Raw genomic sequence first — 27,635 nt, 5'->3', positions numbered from 1 at the left:
TCAGGTGTGCCATCAGCATTGCAGTTAAATTAAGACCATCATGGAGTTGGGCCAGTTAGCAAGCAGGAGCCCTCAATGGATGCACGCATAGTACACAGTAAAAGTGCTAATGCCATCACTGTAGGAATTGTTTGCACAAAGGCTAAGAACTAGCCGTTAAGTCTTGGGGTTATGTGGGAGGAGAATTTGGTCAATGCATTGATGCAAGAGGTGCCAGAGGTAGGAGCCCATGAGGAGATTCAGGTTCTGAACTTTATTGGCTGGTTCCGGAGGATTATCCTGCAGGTTGCAAAAAAGGTTTGGTACTGCCACGAAATAGGATTTCAGATATTAACCAGGTTGGGAAGGGGGGGGATTTTGAATCATTCAGTAATTTATTTCCTAGGTTTGAGAAGGGATGAAAGTGGATTTGTATTGTTTGATGTTTGGTTGCACATATGTAGCAAGTTAGTCAAAAGGAGTGGATAAATGTGGCTGGAGTAGATTTTGAAAATGAGGCTCCTGTGTAAGCCATAAGCATCAGGTAGGTATTGGAGGTCGGAATGTGACAAGTACACTATTTGGATCAACCTGGAGATAGAGGACCACTAGCACAAGTACAGAACTAGGTTGCAGAAACCATCTGATGAAGTTGGAGGGCGAGCTTTGGATGGTTGATGGGGTTAAAGCCTGAAGAAAGGACTAGAAATATTGGACCGATGTGTTTGACCTTGCCAACACGGCAATCACAACCAATCTAGGATAGACGCAAGACAAGGGGGCCTAATACTATTCAATTTTAAAGGACTCTGCATTTTATGCAATAAATGGTCTACTTGTCCCAGGCCCTTGCATGCTAGGCCACCCACCAACCGCATCTGTGCATTCACCCCATCAGGTTTTCTTTAAATATGCTGTTCACTAATCTCATTTTAGGCTACAAACAAAACATCTACCTCCAAGCTTGCTTCAATTCTGACTAACTGAAAGAATTGTTGCTCTTGTCCATTTCAGGACCCTTTAAACCATCCTCAATATCCTCATCTGATATTTAGCATATGCAACACTGACAGATCACATTAATAACTATTGTCATTCACATAAAGAGATCAAACTTGTGAGCAAAGACTAGACGGATCCTCATACCATACCTGATCACTCTAGAAGAGAATAGTATTGCCTGCTGTTTTCTCTTGGACATAAGAGGTAAACCGCTTGAGAAATTTTGGATACTCTCGTTTTGCAACAGCCCTTAGTACAGATGCAGGTGCCCAACCTCCAGGGTTTACTAAACAAAGGAAAGAAAATATGAAAAGCTTCACAATCAATTCAATCACACATTTATTTTTAATATCAAAATGTCTGCAGGCCTATCTTTGCATTCACATTAATGTGCAAAACTTTAACTGTAGGTATTGGTCGAAAGAGTAATTTTTGTAAACTACTGTCAAAGCTTAATTTTTGATTGAAACATACCAAACATTGTGGAATTAACTGGAGAATTGTGGGCATAACTGGATATTTATGTAAAATGACCTCACTACTGTGCCCTGATTGGGCACAGCTGCTCTCAAAGCAGCCAACCACGCACCGGAGGCGTGAGCCGGCCCTCGCACAGGAAGGCCCGCGAAAAGTAAGGCCGTCGCCTGTCCCAGCCTGTCCTGAGCCGTCCGGACCGTCGGGCAGACATGCTACCCGGCCTGCCTTACACCATGTAAGTAAGTGTATGCTTACCTCCAACCCCCCCATCTAAACATTGTGAACAGCGCGCCTGTTATCTCCTACTACCATTAGCGCCCTGTGGTACCCCTACCAGACTCTCTTGTGACTTATCCTGCTTCATACTCCACCCCAGGCAGATATTCCGCCTTGCGAACCATGGAACTACTTTGCAAAGCATAATGTTATTTTTTTACAGTATTTAGCAGTCGTACTTCATATGCACACCCCGGTTCATATACTGCTATTACCCACATGTGAACCTCGACTCATGGTGCTCCGCTGCCCCATTGCTCCTGTTGAAACTTCCACCCCTGTACCTATTGCGACCTGCAACATAGCTGTCCCAGTGCCCCATCGAATTGCTACCTGCATCCGACGGCGAATGTGCGGTGTGCATCATTCAGCCTGCCATCCTAAGCTTGTGTTGCACGGAAGCATCACACTTCATTACCTATCACCTGGTGCATCATGGTCGTAACAGCCCTTCTGCCCGCTAGCAGACCACTCCAATTTGTACTGAGACTTACGGTCAGTAATAGACCATATTGTCTGTGTTATGCCCCTGGGTCACTACCAGACCACTCCAATTGTGCTGTGCCTTATGATCTTTAACAGTCTACGCTGATTGTATTTTGCCTTGGGTCACTACCAGACCACTCCAATTGTATTGTGCCTTATGGTCGTTAACAGACCACTCACTCTAATTGTGTTGTGCCTTAGAGTCGCTAACAGACCACTCTAAATGTGTTGTGCCTTATGATCGCCTATTGTCCACTCCTACCATATTGTGCCTTATGGTCCTTAATAGACCACGCTGATTGTATTTTGCCTTTGGGTCACTACCAGACCACTCCAATTGTGTTGTGCCTTATGGTCGTTAACAGACCACTCACTCTAATTGTGTTGTGCCTTATGGTCGCTAACTGACTACCGCAAGTGTATTGCCCTTACGGCCGCTATTAGCCCAGAGAGTTACTATCTGACCACTTGCTCTTAGATTGTACTAGGCCAACATGCCCCTTACTAGCTGCCTAACAGCCACAGACTTGCCCCAGTACACCTCCAATATCTTACTCACAAGATTACTGCCCACCTTTCTTCTCCTCATACGGTACTCTTGGGGGACCTTATTCAACCACACCACTGCCCCTCTCTACTACCCACATCCGCACCACACCATAACCATGTCTTCCCTCGCGCACCACACTAAACCCTACCTCAACAACCCAGCCTTATGGATCCAACATTTTGCATCTAGACCTCTACCAAACCTACCATGCTCTACCACCTTGAGAAATGCCAGACTTGGCTCACGACTCACTCACGCCTCCATCATCTGGCGCACCTTAACAAACAGGCACCGTCTTCCAGACCACCCACACCCACGCCAAACCCCTCTCAACCCATCACCAACATCCCGAACATGAGTAATATCAAGGGCGCGTTAATCAACGCCAGATCACTCACGGCTCACGCCCTAGAAGTGGCTGACCTCATCCTCGACCTCGACTTCATATCAATTACCGAAACTTGGCTCCACACAGCCTCAGGCCCACTACTCTCCCTTGCCATCCCACCTGGTTACAACATTATAAGACATGACCGTAACTCTAACCAGTCCAAAGGTGGTGGCATTGCCATCATCCATAAAAATGCTCTAAACTTCCACCTCTCTTCTGCGCACCACTTTTCCTCTCTGGTTGCACTGACAGCTAAACTAGCCGTTACCCCTAACCACTCTATCACTTTCCATCTTCTTTACCGGCCACCTGGCCCGTTATCTACCTTCGCTGAAGACCTCTCTAACATCATCACTCGCAACACCAAAACCAATTCCCAAGCTGCGATATTGGGGGATTTTAACCTAGGCCTTTCCAACCCCAAGGACACTGCTGCCATGACTATCGATAATATGCTTATTAATGCAGGATTTACACAGCTCATAAACCAACCTACCCATGACAAGGGCAGAACTCTTGACTGGCTAGCCGCCCACAATTGCCCGATCAACATCACCTCCAACCAACCGTGCTCCTGGACTGACCACAACTTAATTACGTTCAACATCCAGTCCAAACCTGTATGCCCCTCTCCTAGCATCTCACCTGCTATGGCCACTCGCAATAAACGTGACATCATGTTTAACAGACTCCTCCCACTCCTCCTCCCTGCCCTCAACGACCAGGCTCGTACCTGCTCCGACCCCACGGTTCTGGTTGACACCTTTAACCGTACTATGCAAAAAGCATTAGACACCATCGCCCCATCCAAACTGAGAAAATCCAAACCCCGAGCTCACCTGAACTCCTGGTTCACACCCCAGTTCAGAACAATGCGCAAAGAAAAACGAATTGCGGAATCTCACTGGAAAAGCAACCACTCTCCAGCCAACAAATCTCGTCTACTCCTGGCTCCCCTTAACTACAAGGAAGCCATACTCCAGGCAAAAAAAGACACATACAACAAACGCATCGAACATGCCAAATCCAACACCAAAGAATTGTTCAAAATCCTAAAAGAACTTGAAACTCCTGTTACTGCACCTGACACCTGCTCTAAAGATAGCACTTGGTGTACCAAAATCCAAGAGGCTCTCCTAGGTAAGATTGCCACTCTCCAAACTAAAATTAACAACAAACAAACTAGCCTACTATCTAACCCTCAACCTAACCTTATACCTACCCTCAACCATTCCATCCCAGATTCCCTGTCTCCCTTTAGCTTCTCTCCACTTTCCATTTCTGAAGTGGAAAAGATCATCGCTAGCCTTAAACCATCCAACTGTCAAGGCGACCTTTGTCCTGCGTCTACTATTAAGGAAGCTGCTCATGACCTAGCACCATTCATCACTACGCTTATTAACTCTTCCTTTAGTTCCGGGATTGTACCTAATAACCTAAAGGATGCATGGGTCATCCCTCTTCTGAAAAAACCTACCTTGGACCCCAGCATACTGACAAACTACAGGCCAATTACTACTGTCCCATTTCTTCTAAAAATCCTCGACCGAGCTGCTTATTTACAAATTCAACATTACCTTGAATCAAACAAACTTCTGAGTCTTAGGCAATCGAGGTTTCGGCCACGTCACGGTACCGAAACTGCCCTTATCGATTTAAAAACTCAGATCGAAGACCTAAAGGACAATGGCAAACTGGCACTATTACTTCTTCTGGACCTCTCGGCGGCCTTTGATCTTGTCAATCATGAAATTCTTTGTCACCACCTCAAATCAGCTGCACACTTCTCAGACAAAGCTACAACCTGGATTAGTTCTTTCTTAGACAATAGATCAATGCGTGTGTTCTCTCCACTAGCAGCTGCCGCACCTGCACCTGTCCCCTGCGGCGTGCCTCAAGGGTCCTGTGTCTCACCTAGGTTGTATAACGTGTTTACTAAACCCCTCTTCGATATTCTGGACTATCTGGGTGTAACTTACACCAATTACGCCGACGACACCCAGATACTAATCCCAATCACAGGTGACTACACTACTGACTCCCTCGATATCAATGCCATCTACCAGGTCATCCAAGCTTGGATGGCTCAACACGGACTGTCTAAATGATGAAAAAACAGAGCTCCTCATTCTTGGTTCGCCACAAAAACTTACCAAACTCGACCCTGCGTTCAAGTCCTTTACCATCGATGGGAATACTATCCCTTCTGCCAAGGACACCAAAACCCTAGGGATTTACATTGACTCAACCCTATCCCTGACCAGACAAACAAATTCAGTCTCGTCCGCTGCGGCTTACACCTGTAAGCTTATTACAGCCTGTTGCCCTCTCCTCTCTACAGCCAATTGTATGACCCTGGCTAGAACCATCTATCTAAGGTGGATTACTGCAACGCTCTTTACTTAGGCACTAATCGCTGTAACTTAAACAAGCTACAAATTGTCCAAAACAATGCGATCAGAGCGGCCCTTAACATTCCCAGGCGCCAACACATAGCTGACACCAGACGTAACCTTCACTGGCTCTCCATTTCACACCGAATCTCCTTGATATCTCTAGCGCTCACCCATAAATGCCTTCACAATCAAGTTCCTTGTTACCTGGCTAACAGATTTGCCCTCCACAGTTCCACTAGACCCCGCAGAATGGCCCAAGCCAACTGCCTTGTCATTCCACGATTCAATCTCCAAAGATCAGGTGGATCCAGCTTCCCCACCATGGCAGCCAAACTATGGAACTCACTGCCTAATGAGCTGAGAACGGAACCCTCCTTCCTGAGATTCAAACACTGTACCAAAGCTTGCCTGTCCTCCCAAGACATCTAACACGGGGACTCTGCTTATCCAGTACTTTGACATACCTTTGTATTTACATTTTGCTTGCCTTATTATTGTTATTACTTTGTATGTCAAGTCTGTAAATTCTGCCGTTGTCTGTTCATTTTTATACTGATTGTAAATTTTGTATTATACTTGCAAACCTTCGTAAGTACCGCCATGTCTGCTCTCATGTTGTACCTAAGAGATGCGCCCGGTTGCCCCTGGGCCTGGTGCGCTATATAAATAAAATAAATACAAATACAAATGTGATAAAATGGAAAATACAATTGTGGTCCACAACAGTGTACCAGGTTTATCTTATTCACTATAGTTACAACTTTAAGTTCCTGGTTTGCAATTTTCTCCAGATTCCTGGAATGGCCTGGTTCTTGGAAATAGCCTGGAAAACCTCTTGCCCAGAAGGAAATCCAGCATCTTGGTAGCTTTGCAAATAGGCATAGTTAAAGGCTCTGGGCCAGCATGCACCACCACCTCTGGGTACTTCAGTACTTCTCCGGTAGGCTTGCCAAAATGAACACAAAGGGCATGGGGTTGAAGAGCATTATAAGCAGTACCATTCCAAGGGTTAATATTGTGGCTAGCTTGTACTTACTGGTACGCCCAGGGCACCTTCCTTTAGCCTTATGGAACTAGTTTAAAACCATTCCAATGGGTGAGGGAAGTGGGGTGTATAAGAAGCCAGCCTATTTAATAAACCCTTAAGTCAGAGCTTCTAGAGCATAGAATGAACTGAGCATTTTTATTAAGTGCTAGATATTGAAATTGTATTAGCACCCAATCAGGACCCGCAGATTGCAGGCTGAAACCTATAATCTCAGCCCGCGTTCCACGGAAACCACAGGCTGCATCCCTGCACTGTGCCGCCATCCCCCCCACCACCTCCCGTATCTTCTTTTTTTATTTGTATTTTTTTTAGATACCAGACCCCCTACCCACTTACCTGATTGCAGTGGCGGTCATCTTTCGCTGCTGTAGCAGCAGCTTCCCTGTTCCAGCTGCCATGTTGATAGAAGAGGGGCTCCGTACGGAGCCCCGCCTTCTATGACCATGGCGCCCATTTTGGATCAGCATTTTCATTCATTCATTGAACGGGATGCGTCTTTTGCAACCAGTGTTACCACTTCGGTAACCTGGGGTGCTAATCGCTGTTATCCCCCCGCTCCAGCCCTTGGAACAGCAGGGGGGAGGGAACGCCACAACATGAGGAGTGTGCAAATGCAAACTATGAATATAAAATGTTCTTGTGTGGAAATTGCATGTTGGGTGTTCAAGAGTCCTCTATACTTGGAAATCTGTGACTAAAGGACTTTCTGAAGAGTTTGCTACAAAGTGAATTCGGAAAAATGCAAAATGATAGAGCTATCCAAGGGAGTTTCAAGGCCAGATGTTTGCAATTAGACATTTGTGCGGACTGAGAAACAAATCTTTTTTTGTGCTTTAACTTCCTTAGGAGAGGCAAAGGTGACCACAAGAGTTCCCTGACAACTTTCAAAGATTCTGATGTACTAAAGGTAGTTGTGCTTTCCTGCTCTTAAACTTCTCAATAGATACCAATTTCTTACAGAAAAGGAACAGGTTCCTTTAAAGCCAAATAGCCAATACACTGGGACGAGTATGTTAAATAATGTGCACTTCACGATCCACGGGGAGATAAGATCGAGTCACATACGCAGTCCTGGTAAGGCCCCACTCTGCGCAACCCCTGTAGGAGGCAGAGCAAGCACAAACCAAGAATCCGCGAGTTTGAAACTCACCCAATACTGCAAACTGAGAAGCCGGAGCCATAGTTCGACCCCATCATGAGAAACCAGCAGGGCAGCAGCCCGGTGGAATGTGGTGGCGAGACCACGGAAGACCTGTGGTGGACAGTCGGTCCTACAACCATCGCTGATACCACAATGCATAGAAAACCGCAGTGTGTCCTACCCATTATCGGAAGGCCAGGACATGGGAGAGAAGATAGACCATAGGGATGAACACACTGACGAATGAAAGGTGATGACGATCCAAGACCTGAGAGAAGGCTACCGAGGAACAAGGCTCCTGAAGGCATTCGCCTTCACAATAGAAGATAACGGGAAGAACCAATAAAGGATTATATCCTGCAAACCACTTGTCTCAGTTGAAGTCACGGGATAAAGTTACCCTTGAAGCAAATCAATCTAAACGGGTGGGGTACAAGCGAGGTGATGTTAAGAGAAAAGTACAGTGGACCACAATACCCTGGGAAAGGGGAAAAGCCACTCGACATTTTGTACAAGAGAATATAAAAATGAGAATAGTTGTAGCCAGTTTTCAAAAGGAACAATACAATTGAAGCCATTAAAGACTCAAGTAGGCCAAAGCAAGCAGAGTTATAATTGGCCCGGAAAGAAAGACTATCTGAATAATACGGTCTTCCCAAGATATGCTGTAGACAGCAACCAGGAAACTATAGCTAGTAAAAGATTCCCAAAAGGGACCCCGAAGGAGAAGGGACAACGCCAAGCCGCATCTGAGGAATTAAAAAGACTGATCCAAGAAATCAGGAGAGACTATTAGAGGATTAAATATCGATAAATAATCCTACCCTATTGGTACTAGAAGCACCCTCAGGAGAAGGGAGTCATTCTCCATAGATAAGTTAGTTTTCATAGTGGTAGGGTCAGTTAAGGTAGTCTTGGACAGAAGACTTTATCCTTTTGGACTTTAACCGACTGACAAGCACCTTAGTTAGAACTATGGGCAGGGACCACCATAGAGATAGTGCAAGGAAGGTGTAACATATTTGAAAAACGTGTGAACCATGTCCACAAAGTGTCTGCATCCTCCCGACTCGCCAAAATACATTCAAGCTATTGTATGGGAAAATCAACAAGATTTCTTCAACATGATTAGTTAAGAGTGGTAAGATAAGGAACTCCAGTAAAACTATCTGGATTCATACAAAACACCCAGGACAGAAGTAGATTTGTGAACAAAAACTTGGAAGAGCAAAAAGAGAACCAGAAAATCTCTATACCGCAATAATATTGTCTACTTATGTCCCTTGAGTGGCAGATAACATATCATAGATAGGTCCTTTACACACCAGCCAGTAACCTGCTAATTACTAGACAATTAGTAATTACTAGACAATTGGTAAAGTGTGGGAAATTTCAAATGCCAAATCCATGAGATTGCCAAATGAAAGATAACCTTTCCAAAGTAAATTGGCTAAAAGCCTAGACACCTTAGGAGGAAGAGGTGGAAGCCACTGCTCACAGAACCAACAAACAGGAGGATCAGGATGTTTTATGGCCACCAAAGAGTTAAGGCATACTACATTTGAGATGTCTCTGCATGATGTAAAGGTATTCTTTTTAGGCATTCCAGACAGCAAAAGCATTAGCCACCAAGAAGAACTCCTCCATGAAAGGTAATATGACAGGCCTCATTGGGTATCTGAGGCCCTCTGAACAGTCTTTAAAAATGGGAGTGATGTAGGAAGGAAATTCTCAATGACAAGCACCAACATGTAAGTGTGCTCAGTTTCCCTGCAGATTCATTAACCACTATTCTGGATCATCTTTCACAAACCGCAGGAGAGGAGACCATAAACATTGCTTGCAAGAGCCCTTCAGGTCTCACCTCTGGGATCCTTCTGCCTGTCTACACAGCAAGTATGTAGGCTGCTTGACCACAACACTCTCACTGCTGCTACGGACACTGGTGGCAAGAGAGAATGGTAAGCTTATGGGGTCGTGAATCAGCATGGCCTTGAAGCAGGTTGTGCAACAAACCCTGTGAGGCTGAAGCAGAATCAAGTCCAACCTTTAGATATGGCCTGTGGTCTGGCCTGCCACCTGGAATGCTGCACAGAGTGTGTGGAAGAGGGACTAGCTTGCTGCCACGTAATCCAGGCCAGTGTTGGTTAATTGTCCAATTGGATATCTGCCCTAGGTTGGACCATGGAACTGGAGGTGAGGGGGCTAACCTGCTCTGTGCATCCACCTCTGCGAGTCCTATGCTGTTGGTGGGGGTAAACTGCTACTCCCTGAACTGGCTTTAGTTTTGCAGCAGAATGCCCCTCACCAGAGTTCCTCATTACTGTTCCTGGTTTCCTTGCAATGGTTGTCTTTGAAGGGCAGCGCGCCTCTCAATCCAGTGCTGTAGAACTTCAAGCTCATAACACTCCTCCCACCCCCTAGGCAGAAGTGCCCAATGAGTGCTCCATACATCCGGGATAGCTCTTCGATTCAGAGAAAATTTGTAATCGTTACCCGGGGAAGATAATTAATGAGGTGTGCCAATGGAATAAAAAAGCTGGTGCTATAGGGTCTTAAAGGCATTGTTTTGTAACTGGCTTGGATAGCCAAGAGCTGGCTGTCAATCTTTAACTATAACCGGAATAAGTGATGGTGGAAGGTTTTGAATAAATCTGAACCGCTGGAAATGCTCTGCGCACCCTTCCAGACAAGTTTATTAATCCCTTTGCACCATACCAAAAAGGGTCCAGCCATGTCAATCTTTCACAGCAGAGACTATTATTGAACTTCAATTTTCATACTTTATAAGATTACTGCCTTTGACAATCTGAAGGGGTCATTTGAAAAGAAAATGTTTAAGTCCCAAGGACGAACAAGTGCAGTATTGGGGAACAAATGGATTGCCTGAGTGGGGGAGGTGTGGGTGGAAGGGGTATTTTAGAAAACCTCTGTTGTAAAAGCGATGCTAGAGGATCTCCGGAATGGCATAAATCCCAAACTGGACACTACCAATAAAATTTGAAAGCATTCACAACTAGACACCTGCAAGGCCAGCATTCAGTTTTGGGGTTCCCTCTAACTTTGTAAGTCCTCTAAACCATTTGCTGGCTCTTGGATTTTTTAGCCTTTCTTTTTGTGGACTAGAGAACTTCTCGAAGTTCCCCTACAGTATATACATGGCTACGAGGCCAGAAGTGCTCTTTAAGCAGCCCATTTCATGTCATTTGATGTTCCATCACCCAAAAAGCGTGGAGGAGCATTAGTTGGTGGAAGCTGTGGAATGGGCTTCGGGATACACCATGTCTACATCCTTTTACTGCATGAGCAACCAAATCAGGTTTTGAAATTGGTGTGAGCTGGTTAGCCCCTGCTTCTAACGTAGGAGAGCCTGGTTAGCTTGAAACCAACAGCTACCAGGAGTTACTTTTGGCTCCTCAGACCGACTGGTGCCTTACAAACATACATATGTGATATTAACTTTGAGTATTTAAAATGTTAATACAGAAGAATTAGGACACACTAATGCATGTTTAAAGACAATGTATTGTATAATAGACAAAACGTTAGAAGTAGCTACTCCTAGTAGCTCCTGGTTCCCCTGTGGTTGCTCGTGCCTACAGGTGATGCCGGACACCCAAGAGCTGAGCTGTTTTAGTTCCAGCTGATGAAGTCTTAATTTCCAACCCTGCAAACGCCTATACATGGTAACCATTTGGATATTAAAGCATTTTTGAGAGAAACCTACAACCCATCAGATTTTGTTTTGGGCCATTGTTTTTTTGGGCCATGAGAGAGTGGGGAAATAGCTGTTTTGCCAATACATCTCTTTTAGGGCCCGAACAACCAGCTATGTGGATGCCTTCCCCATTTAAACTGGACTGGAGTCTGTCAGACATGCTAATTCAAAAATGTATGGGCATGTTTGAAAGCAATGATTCTGTTTTTACATCAAACAGAGGAGCACCGGACCGACTCCTTTTCCGGATCGGCTTTTCAACTACAAAATAATATCATGTCAGCCCTCACGATTTTGCTGGCTCCCTTTTTGAAATTATAAGAAGCTATGAATGATTGCTTCAAGGCCCAGGCAACCCTCCTTGCTATTATTCTCTCTAAACTGATCTTTCTTGAATCATTCACTTTGTTTGTCCAAACTAGACTAGATAACAAGGCTGAGTTATCCTTGCAATGGCAAGGACGCCCATGTGATCTCCCTAGAGGTGAGACAATGCACAAGAACCTGTTGATAGAATCCCTGAAATGGCTGAGATCTAGCTATGAATCAGGGTTCTTGGGCATTAACCCCAAGGTCCGAGAAGCAGGTGGAATTCATAGTGCCAGTGATGCGGGCGTGCCAGGTGTGGTCTCTATTTAGAAATTGTTAATTGTGAACACAGTTACCTAAGGAAAGTGAGTAAACAAAGGGACACAGTCAGGAATGTATTAATTATTCCCAAGGCGGCTAAATAAGGGGTGGCTGTGGAAGGAGACAACTTGGGATGGATGCCAATTGGAGAGAAAGGAGGGGCCTGAAGTATGTACAATAATGCTGGAAGAAAACTTGCCAACTGATGCAGGTTCTTGAGTTTGCCCAATAGAAAACTCGTCCTTCCATTAAGATTAAGAACTTCACAATTTGTACTAATCGGAACAAAATGATTCAACTAAGGAGGAACAGCAAAAGAAAAAAATCTAAACTCTCAGACTGAAAGTTCAATCGAACACCTCGAGATCCTTCTTTTGCAATTTGCGAACACCCCTCCCATTGGAGTGTAATTGTCTTGTTCAAACAAAGGGGCAGCAGAAAGAACAGACAATTGTGAATTTGTATCTATTGGAAAACCTGAATTTGCTGAACTATTCCCATGAGAAGAAAGGTGCTAACCAATAATGGATACATCGCTAAATTTTTCGACCTATTCAGATGACCAACTGATTTGTTGAAATTGGAGGACAATTAGTACTCCTCCAGTGGTTGATCCTTGTGATCGAAATCCTAGTACCCTGGCACAGGTGGAAAGGGGTGAGCAGAACATCTCTCCCCAATATAATCCTCAAAGATGTGTAGGGGCAAAGGTTACCCCCTTTCAAGCCATGGCAGAGAAACGCAAGGCAGCAGATTTAAAATGTAGAGGTCAAGTATCTATTCCTACTCCACCGCCTGTTAACTTAGACTAAGATCAAAACCAACAGGCAAAAAGGAGAACACAAAAAAGTGGAAATTACATGATCATTGGAGCGGTCTCCGGTCATTGCATCGACAACCAAAGCATCGACAGCCATAAAAAACAGACAAAAGACAGCATCTAAAAAAAAAAAAAAGCATCTAATGCATTTTTTTAAGATGGTAAAGGGTTTAGTTTAATAAAAATGGGTTTTAAAGGTTAAAAAAAGGGGGGGTTAGGGGTCACCCCCCCATTAAACTTTTTTTTAAAAAATGCATTAGATGCTTTTTTTTAGATGGTATGGCATTAGATGCTTTGGCTGTCGATGGAATGACTATAAACCCATTGCATCTAATGCATTTTTTTTTAGATGGTATGGCATTAGATGCTTTGGCTGTCGATGGAATGACTATAAACCCATTGCATCTAATGCATTTTTTTAAGATGGTAAAGGGTTTAGTTTAATAAAAATGGGTTTTAAAGGTTAAAAAAAAGGGGGGGTTAGGGGTCACCCCCCCATTAAACTTTTTTTTAAAAAATGCATTAGATGCTTTTTTTTTAGATGGTATGGCATTAGATGCTTTGGCTGTCGATGGAATGACTATAAACCCATTGGAGCGTCTATTTTCGAATGATGGGCTAATCCTAAACAGAAGGAATGTTATGCAGTTATTACACCACATTCCAAGATTAAGTTTTATCGACTGATGATATTCTAGTGGTACAATTTGTGAAGGAATCAAGAATGGATTGAGTAAGATCACATTTAAAAACCAACCTCATAAAAAAACACCTCGATGGAAACCTCTGCATTATTCCTGCCACTGGGGTTCGAAATGAGAGATACCTCATTGGGAACCCATCAAATAGGCAAGACTGGAAAAGGAATTGCTAGTAGACGGAAGATTGGAAATGAGCCAGATGTTGGTTAAAAGTGGTTGATGAACCCTCAAATATGAATCCTTTATTCGATCAGAATAACGATGAGGAAAACCTCTCAAAACTGATAATTTTTACTGAACCATTAACAGTGACTTTTTCATGATCCAAGGCTCGGGAGAGGCTGGGAGATTCTCCCCTTATCATTAGCAGGATTGGCGATGGATATCAAAGGCACTGGTACTTTCAAGAAACAACTAGGGTGAGGTTTTAGATGCCCCTATGGATGGGACAGTGGGATGCTGGAAACTTGGGCCTAGTCTCTTGATATTTTGTGTCTGCAGGAAACCTGGTTGCAGTCAAACCCATGTGATGGTTTCTCTGCCTTAGGGAGTTATGGGAAGACCATATTCTGGTCTCCTTACATTGATTAAAGAGGGACATGGGATCACAGTAATTAATGTGAAAAATACCAATCCATGTATTGAAACATTAATAGAAACTGAGCAGAAACCTTTGGGAAAGAAACAAGTGGGGGTGATATTCAACATTTATTGGAACTCTGCAATGATATCTTATACAACTTTTTATTGACTGTGGTGGATTTGATCGATGAATCTCGAATAGATGTGAATGATCCTCATCATTCTATGAAGAGAGTTAAACATTACATGTTTAGATGGAAAGGGTAACCGCGCAATGTTTCTAAAATTAACTGCTACTTCCTTGCAAGAAAGGGCGGCATTGTGGTTGCGTGAATTGGAGGCCAGGAACTTTCATATGCTGAATGTTCAGACAAGGGGGGGGGGGGGGTGGAATGTCCCAAGAAGGTTTACCTGTCTAGCGGTCACCATAATGCCACCCTTGACTGTTTGTTTGCATCAGGAAAACCTATTACCCCTCATATATTCATTTATAGTGATCCCAATGAAGATGAGTGATCATAACCTGAAAAGGACATGGAAGGTTTGCGATACTGAACTTAGTGGTGAGAAATATGGAAAATTAACAAGGGAAAAGTAGACTGAAGATCTAAATTGTACAACGTGGTGGATATTATTTTAGGATTCAAGTCAGCTATAGCCAGTGATAAAACCATGGTAAAATCACACACCATTATTGTGTGATTTTGAAGAAATCACTAGGAAATCCGATAAACCTGACTTTCAGAACATACATTTCTATAACAAGGAGTTTGTGGACAAAAGGAAACATTTTCGTAGCGACCTTAAAAAATTCAAGAAATTGACTGGGACTTTATTTATTTTTTTATTTTTTATTTTACTTGTAACAATTAGTTATTTACACAACTTTAATTACAAGAATTAAGACAATAACTTCAACTTCTTTCCTTATCATCTATCAGCTTTCGTATAAATTCATCATTCCCCTACTGCTCTTTCAGGTAAGAGATTTGTTTTTAACATAGGGCTTTCTCCAAGATGTTATCAAGAAAGTCTACCAAGGCAAAGATTGATTTAACATTATTTCCGGCTACCAACATACACCACAAATGTTCAGTTTGTTTAAAGGTTGATGTTAAATGAGGAAAGAAAAATGCCCGCTGAGTCGCCACATGGCCACATTCAGAGACTAGATGTTTGAGTGATTCTGCTTCGTTTTTACAGAACCTACATTTATTATCATCTATTTCTTTATAATGTCTCAGGTACATCATCTCTTTGGTTTTATATATATTCAGCCGAAATCTTAAAAATTTATTACGGTGGTATCTTGATGGAAATCTTGTTAAGTATTTGGGTATCTTGTCTAGAGTATTACAAGTCAAGCCTAAGTTGAGTGAAGATGGCATTGCTTCACGTAGTTCTTCATTTTATCCAATACCACGATCTCAGTTTTCTTTTGGCAATCTGTGGTGTATTACATACAGTCTCCCAAGCAATGTCCATGGCTGCTAGTGACTTTCTGATTTTCATAGCCCATATATGTATCATTCCAGAATAATTTGTGGCCTCCATTTCTTTTAAGATCTCATAAGCTGGAGCAACTATGTTTAAGTTCATTTTTCGTAACAAGACAATGGACTTCCATAGAATCAGGCCATCTAATGGATCGAGGCCTAGTTCATGTCTTATTGCTACGATGGACACAAAAGTCGGAAGAGCTAAAACTCCTCTCCAAAATTGGCCTTCCAGAACTGCCCAAAAACGATTATCGATGTTTAATCCTGCCTCTGCCCCGTAGGTCAAGGCAGGGATGACTTTTTGTCGATAGGTCATGACCGGAATCAAGGTAAATTTGCCAAATTCATTGTGCAGGCGTTTTCCCCGAAGGGTGAAAGCAGTCATACGATGCTTCAGATCTAAAATCCACTCTCGTTCTCGGATTGATTTGTTTATTTGTATCCCTAGATATCGAACAGTTTGTACAATCTCAATCTTTTATCCTGATGCGCACCAACTGAAATTCTCAGCCAATCTTTTCTGTGATGACCCGAAAGACATGATCTTTGATTTCCCAGCGTTTATTTCCAAACCATTCGTTTGCAGATACAAAACCAACACTTGTATTAGACGTTGTAGTCCAATCGAATAATACAATGTCGTCGGCATATGTCGCATAGCTAATTGGTTGGTTGTTTACTTTAGGGGGAAAGCAGCGAATGTTTGCAAACGCCTCCGGTAAGTCAGCAATATATAACTTAAATAATAGGGCTGCCAAGGGGCAGCCCTGTTTCACTCCTTGGGTGGTTAGAATTTCTTTCGTCAAGGTACCTTTGTTATCAATGCGGACTTTTATTGAGGTTCCTGTATGTAGGGCCATAAGTGGATGGAGAATATTTGGAGGACATGACCATGCTATTAATTTTTTCCATAGATTTGTACGATTGATTTGGTCAAAGGCCTGCCGCATGTCTATGAATGCTACAAACATTTTGCCCTTATTTTTCATTGCTTCAAGCTTGAGTATGTTTACAATGAAGAGATTGATTTCTGTTCCCACATCTTTTGTGAAGCCTGTTTGTCGCTTATCCAATAGATTGTTGAAAGAAGCCCATTTGGAGAGTTTTTGTTGTAAGCATGTAGCAAAAATTTTGCCTATTATATCCAAAAGGGCAATTGGGCGATAGTTGGCCGGGTTATCTCTATTGCCCTTCTTGAATATTGGCACAATAATTGCAGTCCTCCATGAACTCGGTATCATCTTGGCTGCTGAAATCGCTTCAAACAGGTCTACAATAAAGTCGGCCCAAAGTTCCTTTTTCTCTTTTAAGAGAACATTTGTTAACCCATCAGGACCTGCTGCACGGGAATTCTTCAATTGTGTTATTTGAGTGATGATTTTAATAAGGACAGATTATAAAGTACTATAAAGTACTCTTAAAACTGGCTCATCTCGTTTAAAAGCCAATGATTACAGCATGAGGTAGAGGCGATGCTGAAAGCGGTTTATAAGAAAAACCCTAGATGCCTCTGGGAATTAATAAACAATGGAACTTCACAGGAGGCATTATTATAAAATGCTGTATCGGAGGACCAGTGGGTCAATCATTTTACACTTCTTTTCACTCGCATTAAACACTTAATTGAGAAAGAAGATCCAAGTGGGGAGTGGGGCTTGGTTGATTAGTTTTGACATAGAACTTCTAATTTTTAAGGCTGAGCTCCTCGCGTTCTCCAGGGCACGACGGAAAAGCTGGAAAGAGGAAAATTCTCCAAAGATCTACTGTCTGCGATAAATGCCATATATTACTCAATGTTGATGCAAGTGAGATTAAATTTGAAAGGTCCTTTAAAAAATAAATAAATCAGTACTTCCAGGGGGCTGAAACAGGGCTGCCCCGTGGCGCCAGCTTTATTTAATCTTTATCTGTCAGATCTGAGATGTAGTCAGGTATTGGTTATTGCTTTCCCTCTGAAAATAAATGTGAGGCCTGTACCGTGGATGCTGTACATGGACAATTTGGTCCTTATGGACCAAACCCCCATAGGCCTACAGCGTAGGCAGGATGCCCTTCAAAATTACACAAAGGGAAAGTACTTGAGGATTAATGTTAAGAAATCCAAGATACTTATTCTGACCTCACATAAAGGGAGACAGAAGAACAAGTCACTTACCAACTGGTAACGTCCTTTCGACTGGGTGTTCCTATATCTTTGACATGCAATGTCCACAGCTGTGCTAATTTGGAAATATTTTGGCAGAGTGTCCTGCGCCGATGGCGTCGGGTCGATGTCCCTCGAAACCTCAGTCGAGGGTGACGTCACTGGATGACATAAGTAGGACGCATGGTGCTCGAAGCTTCAGTTCATGTTTTTTCCCTCCACAACGTGTGCAATAACCGCACACCAAGCCTCCATGACGGCACATAGCCTTGTGGCAACGCAAGCAGCAATAGCATAGAAAAATTCTGTAGAAGGGCAGGCTGGGAGGGCGATGTGGAATACATTGGAGGAACATCCAGTCGAAAGAATGTTACCAATTGGTAAGTAACTTGTTCTTCGAATGGATTGTGTCCTCCAATGTATTCCACATCTTTGACAGACTCCCAAAGCAGTGCCAGTGAACGGAGGGGGGAGAAGAATTTGCATATACCCAATCAGATGGCAGAATAAAGCACTGCTTTACCAAAGGCCAAATCTTGACCATTGAAGGTATCCAGGGAGTAATGCTTGACAAAGGTTTGGATGGAAGACCAGGTTGCAGAAACACAAATGTTGTTAACCGGAACGCCCCGTTGTAGGGCTGTGGTTGTAGCCATGCCCTTGGTAGAGTGAGCTTGCAAACCCTCATGAGGGTCCTTGCCAGCCAATCTGTAGCATTCAGCAATAGTGAGGATAATCCACCTAGACAAGGTCTGTTTGGTAACAGCCTGGCCCAATCAGTGTCCCCCACAAAAAGTTTGTCGTCCACTCTGACCCTGGACATCCTAGAAATATAAAAGCTCAAAGCTCTCCTAGGGTATAACCTATGAAGTCTCTCCTCTTCCTTACCAGGATGAAGAGGAGGACAGAAAGCAGGAATTACCACCTTCTGGCTCAAATGAAACTCAGACACTACCTTAGGTAGAAAGGAAGGACGTACCCTCAGTACAACCCTATCCCTGTGGAACACAGTAAAGGGTGGCTTAGATGAAAGGGCCTGCAACTTGCTCACTATGCGAGCAGATGTAATTGCAATCAAGAAAACTGTCTTGAAGGTCAACAGTCTCAAAGGACAAGATTGCAAAGGTTCAAACGGAGCACACATCAAGAATTTCAAGACTACATTGAGATCCCAAAACGGCACCTGAAAAGGGGACGGCGGGAACACATTTGTGAGCCCTTTCAGAAACTGGGTGATCAAAGGAATCTTAAAATAAGAACATTCTTCAGACGACCGCTTCAAAATAGACAGCGTTGCCAGGTAACCTTTAATGGTACCCTCTTGAAGACCCTTGTGGGCCAAAGACAGCAAGAAAGAAAGAACGAACCATGGGAATGGAACACTGAAAAGGATCGACATTGTTACCTCTGCACCAGTCGCAAAACTTATGCCAACGGTGCAGGTATTTGGTTGCCGGATGCCTGGCCGAAAGCAACACCTCCATCACGTCATCCGTGAGGTCCCAATCCTTATATGTCAACCTTTCAGAAACCATGCGTGAAGGTCGAGTCTTGACCTCTGGATGGAGAACCCTGACCCTCCCTCTCTCCCTCCCTCCCTCCCTTCCTCACCCCTTCCCGCCCCATCCACATCCCTGGCGCGTGCGAGAAAGAGAGATGATCCCCTCTGTGGGGAAGCTGGCGTGGAGGACAGATGGACATTTCTAGAAGATTTGGGCACCACACTCTCCTGGCCCAATCCGGAGCAATTACGATCATGTGGAACCCGAACCTCCGTAACCTCCTTAGAACCTGAGGAATGACGGGGACCGGAGGAAACGTGTGCAGAAGTGGGAATGACCAATCCACAATGAACGCCTCCCCTAAAGCTCCTCTCGGAGGAAATTACCTTGAGCAATATGTCTTGCACTTCCGGTTGGCACCGGTCAAACAGTTCCACTTGTGGGGTACCCCAAAGGGCGAAGATCTCTGGAAGGACTTCCTGAGCCAACTCCCACTCGTGGGAGACCGCGCTCTGCCTGCTCTAAGCATCCGCCGCCACATTCTCTTCTCCGGCCAGATGAACTGCTGAGAGTGAGATTCCCTGCTGTATTGCCCAGAACCAGAGCTGCATTGGCTCCCTGCACAGTGGGAGCGACACTACACCCACCCCCCCTTTTTGTTGAGGTAATGCATGGCCAGTTTGTTGTCCGTCATGATCAGGACACTATTCCTGCGTACGAACGGCAGAAAATCCTTCAGTGCTAGCCCGATGCCCCTCTGCTCCAAAAGATCGATGTGAAGTCTAGACTCCGACGGAGACCAATGACCTCTTGTGGTCAGCTCGTTGGCGTGAACTCCCCATCCTGTGAGGGAAGCAATGGAGCTACTTATCATTAGTTCACATGACTTTCACAGTTCATAACATGTTGGTGTTTTGGCCTATCTGAGCCTTTCAACAACGCCCAGTATTCCTTAGACCCAGGCGGGACCACTGACAACTTGGCTCTCCTCACAGTTATTCAGCAGTTCAACGTATTGGACATTTGATGAACACAGTACTTGCGGCCCTGTGTGGGACCACTGATATCTAGCCTTCTCTTTCAGTTTTCTCTTCTCATCACGCCCCCTGCACGTTATTTCAGTAAAATCTTGGCTTATTTGTATCAGCGTCACCCCGGCACCTCTTTACAGTTAGACTACAGCTTTTCTCAATATCATGCGCCCGCACCTTTTTACAATTCATAACCAAGTGTTCACAGGTTCTCAGTGTGCCTTTTCCCTCAAACATAGCCACACTTCACTAGCTTTCATATCCCCTCTCTGAGTGAGCTTCACTCCTGTACACAATGTCTCTGTTCACTAGAGACCAGTTCACCACGTGTTAATGTACACGTGAACGTTCGCTACTTTGTTTCTCTCATCTTTCAACTTTCAGAATGGACAATTGCAGCTTTCCTCTTCAGCGCACTTCTTATCCTACATGCTCGTCCTTGTAATTATCTTACTTCTTGCAACATTTTATCCCTTGCACTTTGCCGCCATCAACCGGCTTCCCCTCTGGCTTTGAACTCACAGTGGTGATTTCTTTAATATCACTGCTGCGGTCTCATTGACTGAAGACCAAGGGCTCTTTGCAGCCCCTCCAACTCACCTGGGCAGCTTTTCTGGCCTAGGTTAAAGAACAACTTTCCACGGACCTCACTCGGGAAAACAGCTTTGCAATTAAGCCCCTTCTGGCTCCTTGGAGAGACAGCTCCCGTGCCATGCTTACTTTAGCCCTTTTACACCATAGGCTCTCAGTGTCTGTCCTCCGTTCTCCCCAGCAGGTCTCTGGGCGTCCCAGTTCGCCTGTGCTCTCGTAATCCGACTTGTGGAACTCCTCGTGCTCCAGCTCGCTCATTCTTTTTCTCTGGCTCAGTCCCTATGTCAGTCCTTAGTGGTGTGCTAACAGTTCTCAGGTGTGTTTGTTCTATATTCAGTGACCAACTTCGCCTGTCCTCGTTAATGGGACATTGATAGAAAGGAAAAAGTGCCTCAGTGGGATTTCACCTTGTTTTAACCGAGCAGGGAGGTTTTGTCAAAGGGAAAAGGGGACAGTCTGCAGTCATGTAATAGGAGGGAATGTCAGGTAGGGGTTATTGGAAAAAGGGGGGATACCATGTCTAGCCTTTGGGCAATTCCTCCCCAATCCCAAAGGACCCTCCACCCAGGTGATCCTCTCTCCACCCCCAGTTTTGGGGTCCAATAGCAATGGTTCTTCATGTTAGGGAGAATTCTCATTCTATGGCTAATTTCCCTTACCTAGTGAGTCCCTCAGCAGATTTGCTGGATTTCTGGAGTTATTTCCTTCCACTTGGTAAGAGTGTGAGCTTTTCCCCCACTCTTACACCTATTTTGTTATGTGCCTTTTACCTCTTTTTAAGATTGTGCGCTCTGGAGTACAAAACTTCAGTAGCCCCCTTCTTGTGTTTGTGTCACACAGCACCTTCAGTGCAGTGACACAAGGTTGTCATTAAGACTTCCCACCGACTCCATTTCTGAGGCGACTACTGTCCCCCAGAAAAGGGTAAAATTACCATTAACTTTACTTAGTCAAATTTAACCACAAATCCAGTACACACCATCTTACATGCAGTGCTGGAAGGGTTAACTCTTAACTCTTATCTTTACCTCCTAGAGCATTTTTTCGCTCTCAACATTTAGACATGGCTGGTGGCAGTGGTATCTACCCTAAATTTCTACCGTGGTTATCTTATATAACCGTGGTAATATTGTAGGCTATTGTGTTAGCCTCAAACTTAAACCCGCTTGACCAAATCCTTTTTCGTTTGGCTCTGGTGCGGTTTATTCGCCATTTCTTTTTGTTAAACTCCTTGTGTTTTACTTTGCGTGGCAAACCAGGTTTGCCTTCTTTGTTCACTGTCTTTTGGTGGGCTTCTACCTATAAGCCCTCCTCAAGGCGCATGGGTGTCTAGGTGGGCTGAATGTGAGTGAGGGATGTAGTCACCCCCTGCACAGGGTATCCTAGGAAACCCAAGTCGCACTTTGTCATGATTGGGCAAGGTGGTGGTCCGGGCTGGACAACCCCCCTGCTGGGTGATTGACAGCCAGGCTGTGTGAATGGGGGATTTTCGCATTAAAGGCAGGTCTCTTGGGCTGGAAGTCAGAGAGTCGCCACTGGAACTACAAGGAACAGACGAGAAGTGGAGGAGAGGTCGACTGCTGCAACTACCCCGTACCGGTGAAGCCCTGCTGCAGTCCTGAGCTATCTACCCTTCAACGACTAAGAGGAGATCCAGTCCGGAGTCTTCTTCCCTTGAGCCTGGTGGGGATAACCAGCTCATCATCTTCAGCCAGAGGTCGCCTTTGTGGTCGAAATCGCTGCACACTGCTGTAGTGGTCCGGATAGCCACCTGAAGAACCTCTCCTGTTTTAAGGAGCGCACCTTTTATTCATTGTCGCTGCTGCCGGCCTCATCCCTGTGTGGTGCGGACCCCCTCATCGTCCTTCGTGCTGAAGCTGCAGGAAAGTGTAGGTCTGCAGGAAAACAACAGGAACAACTGCCATGGCACCAGCTTCGTTCTTTTGGAAAGGTACTGTGTCCTGTTTGAGGAATTTTGGGTGAAATCCCTATTTCTCTACCTTAAGGCTTGTCCTTACTTTTCCCTCCTTATAACTTTTGCTTCCGAACATTGACAATATCAAAGTACTGTTGACAACGTTGAATCTCAAACTGTCCGACTGTTTTCCTCGACAACAGGCACCCGTTGTCACTTGACTTTGGCTCTGGGCCTTTGACTCTTGAATTCCTGTCTGTGTGTGTTCTTCGATTCTGTCTGCCTAACCAACATATTGCCTGTGATTTTTGCCCCCAACTCGCTCTGGGTATCTCGTGTGCTTAGTGTGTTTTTGCCCCGGTAGCATTTCTTGCCGCTGATACGCGTTTATCTAGTAGACCGAACTGTCAAAAAGTGATCGCAATTGTATTCACGGTAACGCGCTCCGTTTCATAACACCGGTCCATTCAAACACAGGGTACTTACCTCAAATAGTACTGTACAAAGTGAATTGGTTAGTTGTAGTATATTTTACGTGTGGTTTTTGAATGAATAGAAGTGTTGTGTTGATAACAAATGGTTTAAAAATAAATCTACTTATATTTTTTACCTGAAACCTTGAGTCAGTGTTTGCTTGAGTCACAGTAATTGTGGTCCCTTTGTGTAATCTCTGCTACTGCTCATATAATCTTGAGATAAGCCTGGCTGCTCCGCTACTGCTACCACTCTGACATAGTAGTACAGGCTTGTACCAAAGGTAAAACTTATATTGCCACCTGTAGTCTTAATTGTGTGTTGTGGTCCCTATGGGCACTGCACAGGATTCTGCTTAACACTTCCCTGGCCACCTGTGGAGAAGATCCCCCCGGAAGTAGGGAGGTAATGACCCTCAGGTTGTCCACACTAGGCAGTAATGCCGAGTAAAGGTATCAATGGAGCTCCAAGTAGCAGACTTGGAAATTGCATCTGAAAAAACATTTGCAACACATGCCAATGTATCCCCTGTGCCTCGAGTAGTGGGCTTTTGGTGTAAAAGGCAAAGTCTTTTTTGATACTGAATAGAAAAGCTGGGTGCTTTTGACTATCCATTTTGAGATCGCTTTTTTGGATGCATGATCTCCTTCTCTACCAATTGCTATGGAAACAAAGAGCTGCTTTGTTTTCCTTTGCAGTTCAGTTTTGATTAGGAGTACATAATCGCCCTCCTTTTATCTAGGGTATGGAGGCTTTTTTCTGCTCAATTAGTGGGATGTTGGTAAAAAGCAGGAAGTTCAATAGATTGACTCACATGGAACTTTTGTTATGAATGTTGGCGAAAATCTAAGATGCGTTCTAAGAACCACCTTATCTTTGTGAATGATAATGAATGGGTCTTGGACTGAAAGTGCTTGCAGTTCAATTACGCGTCCTATAGAAGTGAAACCCACTAGAAAAGCAGTCTTGTAAGTTAAATGCTTTAGACTGGCTTTGTGGATCAGTTCAAAGGGTGGACCCATGAGTTTTGCGAGTAGAACATTGAGGCCCCAACCAGGTGGTGGATTTGAAATGGGAGGATATAGCCTTTTAACTCTTTCCATGAATGCTTTGATAACTGGTACTTTCCACCATGATATCTTGTTCTGAGATGTAGTGTAGGCGGACAAAGCTGCAAAGTGTACTTTGATAGAATGAAAGACTAAACCGGAGTCTAAAAGGTGAAGCATATAGTGAAGTATGTGCGTGTTAGGGAGAATTCCCTCTACCTGGGAGACCCACCCCCCTTCCCCCATCAACTTTTCTGTATTTTGAGGGACTTGATTTTTTTTTAACCTGGGGAGAGGGAGACCCTTTTTCCCCCACTCTCTCATGTATTTTAATGTGATTTCTGAGCTGTGTGTTTCTTTTGGTTATGGAGCCTGACAAACTCAACAGGCATCATCTTTACATTGTGTCACACAGCACCTTCAGTGCAGTAGCCCAGGTAATTCTTTCAGATTTCCCAAAGGTTTAAATAACTTCTCTGGGATAAACTACTGTTCCCAGAGCAGTAAAGTGAAATTGACTTTACTTACATTTGTAACTTTCTAGACCCAGCACACACTATCTTACAACAGGGTGCTGGAGGGGTTACCTAGTATCCCCTTTTGTCTAACTTCTTATGTAACATTTTTATGTTACCCGAGTCTCGCTGAATGGCTGGTGGCAGTGGTTTCGTTTTAACTACCGTGGTGTGCATTTACTGCAGGCTGCGTTTCCAGCTGCAGTAAAGCACCCAACGGTGCCCTTTTTGTAAAAATGGCCCCATTCTTCTTTTTCGCCATTTCATTGTGGAAAGGTCCTTCTTGAGATTTACTCTGCAAGCCAAACCAGGTTTGGTCCCATTATTCGCTTTGCCGTTGGAGGAATTCAGGCGTGAAGCCTGCCTCTGCCTCCAGGGTGTCTGGGGTGGGCAGTAAGTGAGGGAGGCGGACAAAACTCCCTGTGCTTAGTCTCCTAGGAGACCCAAATGCACTCTGTAGTGATTGGCCGGCTGACTGCCTGGCAAGGACAGCCACCCTGCTGGATGACTGACAGATAGGCTGGAATGAATGGGAGGGAAATGAATAAAAGACAATTGTTCTTCGCCTACACCAAGCCATTACAAAAGGGGAAAGACCATATGCAAATCAGCCTTGGTCCCACCGCAAAAGGGCAGCCCAGCCCGAACTGCTTTATCACAATCCCTTCTGCAAGAGACCAAACCTGATTTGCATTTTGTCTTTCCCATTTTGCAATGGCTTGGTAGGCGAAGAACAATGGTCTGGAGGGTTGCACAGAGCAATGCCAGAGGCTCAGATTGATTTGAAACCTTCCAGCCATCACCTCTTTCGTTTTGCTGTAGTTCCCAGTTTTCCTTGGTGGCTGTGACACCTCACTCCTAAATCTCGTTTTCCCAGCACACGACATACCTGTAGTTTAGCGTTTTCATGTTCGGACTCGGCCAGTGCACCCACAATTGTGAAGTACCATTTTCAACAGCCACCTGTATGGATGTGGCCACGTAAAAAAATATTTAGTTCGCCATTTTTCTATGGTTTCCCCAATGACAAATGCATCAAAATATTGTATTTTTCCAACCTTTCCCATTTGCTGTGCATTCTGGATAAATACATCTTCTGCGATCAACAAAAGCAAGATGTATTTTTATTTCCCTGGGTTTCTCCTTTTCAAAATTCCATTGGGTTCCCACTTTTCCATGATGGTTGTGATGCCAGAGCCCTCAATGCATGTGCTTGCCGCAAGGCCAAATATGCTCTTCACGGACCATTTCTATGCTGGTGTTTTAGCCCTTTTCCTTTGGCCCAGGCCAGTGGAGCCACACACGTGAGGTACCATTTTCATTAGGACTAATGTGGCAATGTGTGAAGGTAGGTCATGCACTATTTGCTCAGCATTTCAGCGTTTCACCAGTAACAAATATCTAAAAATAGTGTTTTTTTTCCACTTTCTTGCATTTGCTGTGCATTCAGGGCAAGACATTGTTGCGCCATCAATGCACGCTGAGTGTATTTGAATCCCCACGTGTCTTTTCCAAAATGTACGTGGTTCGTTGTTTTCATTTGTGGGAGTGATGCCCTAGCCCTAAATATATGGGCTGCCCACAAGGCCAAATTCACTCTTCCCAGAGCGTTTGCCATAACTGTGTTTAGCCAATTAATTTTAAGCCAGGGACAGTACACCGGTGGGAAGGTAGGACATTTGTTGTTTTCTCTTGATTGTGACAATGTTTTCACACATTTGCTACTGTGCTTTGTTACACAACCCTTTCATTTCACAAATGTGCCCAACATTCAGTTGCTGCTTTAGGCACTGCACATTCTTGTGAGCTACACAAGTCACTTATCCTTCATAGTGTCAGCCTATGTTCTTTCAAAAAATGTATGCTTGTCATTCTTCACCACATTGGTTTTGTTTATTTTCAAATGCTAAGTAGGTCACTTTAGGTAGACCGCATAAAAATACTGTGTACGATGGCTTGGTTTTGGCTCGGGGTACTGCTTGTTTTCAGAAACATTATGAAAAATGTGTGCTTTACCAACTAGAAGAGTCGGAGGAATGTAGCGGTGCATTGATTTTCTGAGTATTCATAGAAGGCATTACGTTACAAGTGCAAACATGTCCACCACATCCTTTTTTTAATTTGATTTTTTTTAACAGTCATTTTTGCATTTTCTTGGGCAAATTATGGGAATTATGTGTAACATGGAATTGTATCTATTTTTCAGAAATGTATGTCTTTTGTGAATGCATCATGAAGCAAGACAGACAAAAGATTCAAAGTTCAAACAAACTTGTTTAATTTAAATGTCAGGATGGAGGAAGGCCTAACTTGCCCTAAGCTAAGGTGGGATTTCCCTACCTAAGGAAACTAAGGAAAGTCGGAGTCAAAGAATTCAATTTAAACGTCTGTGTGCAAAACCTATGCTTGCCCTCATCACTAATGCTAAACAATGTGTAGGGATGTCAGCAATACAAGCAATAGTGTTCCAAACAAAGTTCTTTGCTTCTTCCAGCGCCGGTCTTACTATTAAGCTCCACTTCCCAAGTTTAAAAAGTTCCACAAATCTCTTGGGGTTCCCTTCCCCAAGCCCAAGACAGAAGGTTCAGAGTTCAAAACAAAACAGTTCTCAAAAGGATTGGGATCCTCTCCAACCCCATTACCATGTGTAACTTTCCCTGGTTCACCACGCACGTTTGTTACACCAGTCTTCATATATATTTACATTGACTTGCTCCTT

General features: G+C 44.1%; 1 protein-coding gene across 2 annotated transcripts in view; it reads right to left on the bottom strand.

Moving 5' to 3' along the window:
• The window catches only part of CERT1 (ceramide transporter 1), a 1,636,484-nt gene that overhangs the window by 136,101 nt on the left and 1,472,748 nt on the right, over positions 1-27,635 (bottom strand). For both annotated transcript variants that reach the window (XM_069627469.1, XM_069627468.1), the window contains one exon: positions 1,131-1,267. In XM_069627469.1, the coding sequence (XP_069483570.1) occupies positions 1,140-1,267 (128 nt within the window). In that variant the 3' untranslated portion in view covers positions 1,131-1,139. The remainder of the gene's footprint in view (positions 1-1,130; positions 1,268-27,635) is intronic.

Source organism: Ambystoma mexicanum, chromosome 6p (assembly GCF_040938575.1).
Source record: "Ambystoma mexicanum isolate Mex_15411 chromosome 6p, UKY_AmexF1_1, whole genome shotgun sequence".
NCBI classification, from domain to species: domain Eukaryota; kingdom Metazoa; phylum Chordata; class Amphibia; order Caudata; family Ambystomatidae; genus Ambystoma; species Ambystoma mexicanum.
This window is presented reverse-complemented; position numbering and strand designations above follow the sequence as displayed.